Consider the following 7,330-nt stretch of genomic DNA (forward strand, 5'->3'; position numbering starts at 1 on the left):
TCTCTCTCTTCTCCTTCTCCAAGCTCTTTCCCTTGCCTCCTCGCTCCTTGGTTCCTCTCCCTCCTCGTTCTTGTCCTTTGTCGAGCTTGCCTTTTTCTTCTTCGAGCAACTCTCCTTTTTCTTTGTTGATGCTTGTTATCTCCTTGCTATCCTCCTTGCTCGTTGCTTGTTTTCTTCGCATGCAAATGACTCCCCTCATGCCGCCATGGTCGAGAGAGAGAGAGACAGAGACCTCGCTTTGGCTCCCTTCTTGTTCATGCTCGAGAGGGAGAGAGAAATAGATTTTCCTTGTCCTCTTTGGCTTGGTTCTCCTCCCCTTGTTATGCCTTCTTTAGCCGAGGTCGCGAGAGAGAGAGAGAGATAGAGAGAGAGACCTCGCCTTGGCACCCTTGCTTCCCTCCCCCTCTTCTTCTTGCCTTCGAGCTACACTCCTTGATTCCTCTCACCTCCTCGTTGATTCGAATTGCCTTCTTGCTCCGCTCCTTAAAGCTTCCCTCCTGTGTCGGTTGGAGATCGAGAGAGAAAGAGATTCCGTTGATTCCTTGGATTCCCTCCAATACCCTCGTTGGCTTCACCCCCTTTCTCATGCAAAAGAGGTCCCCCCCCCCCGGCTATTATTAGCATGCCCCTCCCTTAGCAACGACGGCGCCGTCGTTGCTAGGGAGCATAAAAACTGCCCCCTATTGACGTGGCAGCCGACTTTCTAACCATCGTGGAATCCGCCAGGACCGGCTCCAAAAACGTTCGCCTTGGCATGCTGGGCATCTTTCCCTTCTTAGCCGCGCTTAGCTAAGCTCTGTGCAGCCCGGCGCGATCTTGCCTTCCTTCCCGTGCTCTCGGCCTCGCTGCTGAATGCCATGCTTCCCCCTCCTTATTTTTTTTGTTTACACACAATGGGCTTATTTTGGGCGGCCCTTGGACGGCCTTGCCCTTTTAGTTTTGGGCGGTCTAGCCTATTTTGGGCGGCCAACTCCCTTATAAGGGCACCACAGTTGGCATACAACTCCAGCCAATCAACACAGTCCATGAGACGACATTTCGAACAATGCGCTCATCAAGAGCTTTTTGCGCTTTCGTAACGGCACCACATTAAGCATGCTTATGAAGCAAGGCATGCTTTCGTAAAGGCACCGCGTTTAACATGCATATCGGCCAAGCATTACCTAGCAGCACATTTTTCTCGAGCAGTCATTGACTAACAATATCATCATGAATTTTTATTGCCCATTCCGACATCTAAAATAATGCTAAAATAATCCAGCTCGGCATTGCCGATAACTGACACCGGACTCTGCTTGCCAAGCCGTAGACTTCTCAAACTACATAGAACGCATACAAACTCTGCTAAGGCTGTAAATTTCCAGATGGCGCTCCGACCGAGGCGACCGGGCTAGCACGGAACCGGCCCCCGGGGAAACTTAAACTGTCGATATCTTGGCAACCAGAACTCCAATCACTGATTTGAAAAGACCGACGCGCTCCACGAAGTGAGCACTTCAGGCCCATGCATTCATTTCAATTCTGCCACCTCAGCTGTAGTTGCCCAATCCGCTACGGATCTGCAATCGACTTGAACTTTAAACTACCATAACTTCTTCATCGTAGCTCCAATCGACGAGCCGTAAAGACAAGCCACTAGAGCACTTCAAGCACTACAGTCTTAGGTCATAATATCCCATTTGTGCTCACATCAAGCATACTCCTTTTTGGCATCATTAAGGAATCAATTGGCCCTTTAAGGCCGCATCTGGCATACATTAATCATTAGACTTGGCCTGTTAACAAGCCCTGATCACTGACCATTAATCAAGTAGGCTTTCAATAAGCTTAATCTGCATCCTATTGGCATATTTATTAGCATGGAAGCGGAGCTGCACGGCACCATATTTGTGGAGCCACATCCTCACAGGCATTCAGAGACTCACTTATTTCTTGTTCATTGGATGCCTCCTCTTCTCTTATTGGAGAGATTCTTCTTTTGGAAGTCTCAACAAGAGGCTTCTTAAGCTCTCTCTCTTCTTGGAGAGGAAGGGAAATCCCATAAGCACAAAGTTGTTGGGTAACTTCGTCTTGCAAGGCAGGTTTTCCCATAGCTTGTTGCAACCTATTAACAAGATAGCTCACAAACATTGGGGCATCATCAGTACCACCTTCTTGTGAAAATTCAAAGTTGTCAATATTCATTCTACTCTCTTGATTATTGTCATACATGCTAGTCAAACTTATGTGTATGCTACTTTGTGCTTTAGTACCCTCAGAAACCTTAGTTGCTACTCTTCTTTACCTTTGAGAAAAAGCTCTCAAGCATCCACACCCGTGGTTTAGAGACTGTCGATTGCAAATAACTGTGGAGAGGGTCTAACATTGCTCGCTTGATTATGGTTCCTATTAAGCTTGTTAGTAGCTCAATAATGGTTAAGCCAAAGGCAAGCCCCGAGAGAGTCCATTATTAAGTCTATAGTTTCCAACGGTGTACCTCGAACTAAGTCCTTCTCAATCAACATAATAGATCCTTGTCCCACTTACCCTATTGCAACAAACAGGCCCATCCTTTCATGGAAAACTTAAGGACCTCTCTTCTTAATCAAGAAAAGAGAAACCAAAAGGTCTGATATTAATGTAATGGAAATGACCTATGAACTTTGAGAATAGCGGAATTAAAGTGAGCATTTTTGTGAAACTACTTGGAGAACATAGAGGGTGAATTTAATTAGCAGTGGAAACATTCTGGAAACATAACCATAGTACTTAATTAACTTGGCATGAACAATAATTTTGCAAGAGAGAGAGTTCAAAGAACTTGACAATAGTTGAGGACCGGATTTATGTGGAACCGATCCCCCCTCCAATAGTATTTCGTATTAATTATAGATTCTCCCATCAAGAGAGACTTGGTACAATACAAGCTTTGTGTTCCTTGAGACCTTGATGGTGTAATGAAAATAGAGAGCTTCATGCACCACAATTATTCCTGTAACTTAGCTTAATGAAAGCATTAACTTGTCCCTCAAGACCTCAAACACCTTCAAAGGTGGAGAGAGCTACCAGGGAATGAGGGTAGGAAAGAGGAATAATAATTATTCTTACAAGAAAGAAATGGCTCCTCACTTCTCATCAATATTGTTGCTTAGCATAGCATAATAGCATAGTAATGATGATGAAGAAGATGGCAAGCTTAAGCATTGAAGCATGGCTCTTGGTTGGATTTGCATTCCATAGCCAAGAGTGTTGGTGTAGGCTCTCATGGTGTAGGATCTCAACTTCTCAACAAGCTTGGAGAAGGAGATGAAGTTCTTGCACTTTTACAAAGTAAGAATGAGAGCATGTGAGTGAGTGTGAGAGAGAGAATACCCCCAAGCACACACCCAGCTTGCTTTGGTTGATGACCCCTTCTTGTAGCTCATCCTTGCACTTGATTGGACCCCTGCAAGCCTAAACAATCACATGCATAGTGCATACCAAGCAACCACGGTAGCATTTGTAAAAATGTCCTCATTTCCCCTTTGAGAGAGAGGGCTTGAAAAATGCTTTCAACATTTAATTAAATAGCTAAGTTCTCATTGGACCCCTTTAGAGGTCAACCAATAGGCTTTAGGCAGCTTATAAGGTCAACATGGTGAGGAACTTGACATGTGTCCTTGTTGCCTCTTTAGACTTGGCTTAAGGAGAAGCGTAAGAGCACACAATGCAAGAAGTAGTATTGTAGAGAAGAGTGTGAATACAAAGATATCAAGGCTTGCCCTAGAGTGAGAGGCATATATACAAGACAGGGGGAAAAAGGCTTCTCATGATCAAGAGAATGAGTGCCCTGACGGTCCTAAAATATGTGTCACACACATCACTATCATAATATATTAGCAAGTCCCCTAGTAAGCAGTCTTTGGTTTAGACAATGGGATGGAAGATGGAAAAGGGGACTTGCATGGAGATAGATAATAGGAATGGAGGAAATCATTTGTGGAAGAAGTAGCAGGCTCTTTGAACCTAAACTTGGAGAAAGAGTTGATTGAAATTGCAGGTGTTGAGGACTGGGAGAAGAACAAAGACAAGGGCCCAATCAGTACTAATCTTATTTTGGAGTGTGCCAGCTTTGAATGATATTATGATGTGATTGAGTGGTCTCCATCTTGAAAATTTAGGTTAGAGCCTTGAATTCTTGCATTCCCATGTAGGCTCTTGCGTTTGACATATCTAGGAGTCTTGAAAATCTATTTGTGTTAATTGCAAAGTGTGGGCAGTCGTAATCTACACAAAGCTCACCAACAAAGGCAAATTATCTTGGCCAAGTGTTTCTAGAGGTTTTCACACTACAATGTTCCATAAAAGTCTGCTTTTTTCTTTCAAGAGAAAATTATTGGAGAACCTTGAATTTAATTAGTCTTTGTAAGAAAGTCAACGAACTGTGTTTGTGAGAGTCTAGAGAGAAAGAGAGTAGTTCTTCTCACGCCAAGCTTAATAATGGGGCTGACTCAATTGAAAATGATTGCAAGGGTAAAGGTAATAACTGTCATGCCCTTGTGAGCGCCGGTTGCCTTGTGCGTTTGACATATCTAGAAGTCTTGAAAGTCAAATGTGCCTTGTGAGCAGCGGAAGAAAGTCAATGTGCGCAACAAGCGAGATTGATCATTGAACGTTCCCCTTGCATAATTGCATTTCGACCAAGGTCATCTTTAAAAAATGATTGAATTCTGTTTTTCAAACCACAAGAGTCTACAATCCACGTAAACTAAGCTGGCCCCTGGGCACTGCAGCGCCGGTTCCACCATCAACTAACTCGATCGACTCGCAGCTGCAGGCCAGACCAGATCAGCGCTTGCGCTCGGCCTACACGCTTATTTAAGGAGATGCAAGCCTGAACCCTTAAGACCTATATTGCTCACCCTCCGACTGAATTGCTTAATTAAATATTCAAGTCCCTGCCTAGCTTATATACCGATGGCCGGCTCTATGGTAGCTGCTGCTGTCATTGGCATCATGGTGGTGCTATTGCCAATTAGCTGCACAGCAGCGCGAGCCCCCGCTCCTTCAGCTTATAGCGATGATGCATATCATGCCTGCAGGCAGAGGGCCGCCACTCTGTGCGGGCCCAACGCCTTCACCTTCTACCTTCACAACACCGTCTACAACCCCGCCGTGGACAACAAGGACTACTTCAACTCTGTCTATGGCCTGTCTCCCAACGTGACGTGGCCCAATCCCTACTCCTTCGGCACCACCTCCACCTTCGAAGACCCCATCACGGAGGGCCCCGCCAACACCTCGCAGCAGATCGGCGTGGCTCAGGGCCTGTGGCAGCTGGACAGCAAAGTGGGCTACACGCTCTTCCACATCTTCACGGCCAACATCACCGAGGGTGACTACAAGGGCACCATCTCCATCCTGGGCCAGATTCGCGAGGCCGACCCCGTGCGCTACCTCACGGTGGTGGGTGGCACGGGCGATTTCTTGGGCGCCCGAGGCTTGGCCTCCAACCGCCTCGTCACCATCGACCATACGGCCCCCGCCACATGGACCCTTTCTTTCGACCTCGATCTCTATTATTGATGATCCCTGCTTATAACATCAAACACGCACTTCATTTTCAATATTTTTTTTCCCTCTCATTCAAACTGTTAACTACACGGTGAATAATACTATGCGTCGAATAATCTTCAAGATTATACAAATTTAACGACCGCTGATCTCATTCTATGCACAATAATGAACAAACATTTTTCTACCTCTATGGCTCTCCACCATCTCTCTCTCTCTCTCTCTCTCTCTCTCTCTCTCTCTCTCTCTCTCTCTCTCTCTCTCTCTCTGACTTGATAATTCTATTCTCATCCTCATCATCGAGATTAAACCATGAAAAAGCCATTGAAAAATTCCCACTCAAAGAACCCCTCTCTGCTTGTAACAATAAATTGATGGTTCTCCCACACATGTACATGTACATGCACACGTACACATAGAGGCTTCCACATCGGTCGCATCACCAAGGATTTTCCATATATATTTTGCAAGTTGTATTGGAGGGGCTCATTAGACTGATTGTATCATTGACAATGAAGTCAACAATGTTCTTGCTTATGCTAGCTTTCTCTTACCAGAGCAAGGAGGCCTTGAGGTGGACTAGGATCATCTAGAAAAGTATAGTTTCACTTTTAAGAGGGCAAAAATATTTAGCATCATTGCATGAATCTACAAGGACCAGTGACCCCTTGAAATTTTTTCTCCTCAAGCATGGAGTATTCACAAAAGAGCACTAACTTTGGCATTCAAATGAGCTAGATCGCTGCATGTAATAGCTATTCCATAGTTAGACCAAAAATACTGAATGAGTTTAGCTTCGTACCTATCCAAACGAGGACTCCCAACTTGAGATGACGTGATGAAAATTTCAGATAGCTTTAGATAAACAAATGAACAAAGTGAAACAAAAAACTTCAAATTATAGACATGGAATAAGACAACTGAAAAATATATTCACAATCAGAACAAGGTTCAGACGGAAAGCGTAGGTATCAGAGCTCTATAAAGATTAGTCAGGAAGTTTAATTGGCACAAAGCCGAGTAATGAATGTTCTTAAGCTTACTAAGGTCTACAAGATACAAAGATCAAGGACATAGGACTAGCGACCCCATAATAGAATTAGTAGGGTCTATTTATAGGTATCAAGAAAGGGTTTTGACTGATCGTAGCAGTTGTATAGTGTAGGGTAACCGGTGGTAATTGTGCTAGGTCACTTGATCAACTTCCAAGTAAATAATCAGAGATAATCCGTTATCCAAGGCATCTCCTAGGGATTGTTCCCACCTTCTACATTTTCCTCCACTTTCTTGATTTTTTCATGTACAAAGTTTCAAAGCTTTATCTCTTGCACTTGCCATTTTGTTTGTATCGAGGCTTCTTTTCCCCGGGTCTCTGAACCATCTACACTAGAGGTTTAGTATGTTTGGCCACCATGTGATTTTGTTGAGTACTGAAGGCCTCATTTTATTTCTTGATAAACCGATAAATAACCTCTTGCTGAAGTTGATCCCTTCTTTTTGTTAGCATCTCCACTTTATAAGGCATCAAATAGTGCCAAGTATTTGTATCTTGTTTGTATAGACCCTTCTTGCCTTTGCCAACTTATGGCAAATGGATGTTGTTTGTATCCACTAGGCTTAGTCTAGCAGATTGGCTTTGATTGAAGCCTCAGCCAGAACTTTAGACATCTCTTTAAACTGAGGTTCTAAATTGGCTTTTTTGGCTAGTTTGTTCTTAGGAATCTTTGACAAAGAATTTGTTCTTAGGAATCTCTCTCTCTCTCTCTCTCTCTCTCTCTCTCTCTCTCTTTGGGACTTG

At 44.0% G+C, this 7,330-nt stretch overlaps 1 protein-coding gene across 1 annotated transcript; it reads left to right on the plus strand.

Annotated features, from left to right (window-relative positions):
- Positions 1-4,772: 4,772 nt before the first annotated feature.
- LOC147431671 (pterocarpan synthase 1-like) lies at positions 4,773-6,067 on the plus strand. Its single transcript, XM_086494618.1, has one exon. The coding sequence runs from the start codon at positions 4,936-4,938 to the stop codon at positions 5,542-5,544; it is 609 nt and encodes a 202-aa protein (XP_086350744.1). The 5' UTR covers positions 4,773-4,935; the 3' UTR covers positions 5,545-6,067.
- The last annotated feature ends 1,263 nt before the right edge of the window (positions 6,068-7,330 follow it).

The sequence above is a fragment of the Adiantum capillus-veneris genome, chromosome 21, assembly GCF_014529385.1.
Source record: "Adiantum capillus-veneris isolate H3 chromosome 21, ASM1452938v2, whole genome shotgun sequence".
In the NCBI taxonomy this organism is placed as follows: Eukaryota; Viridiplantae; Streptophyta; class Polypodiopsida; order Polypodiales; family Pteridaceae; genus Adiantum; species Adiantum capillus-veneris.

Excerpts from the sequence above, each read along its gene's own strand:
- LOC147431671 (XM_086494618.1), top strand. The coding sequence starts at position 4,936 with ATGGCCGGCTCTATGGTAGCTGCTGCTGTCATTGGCATCATGGTGGTG.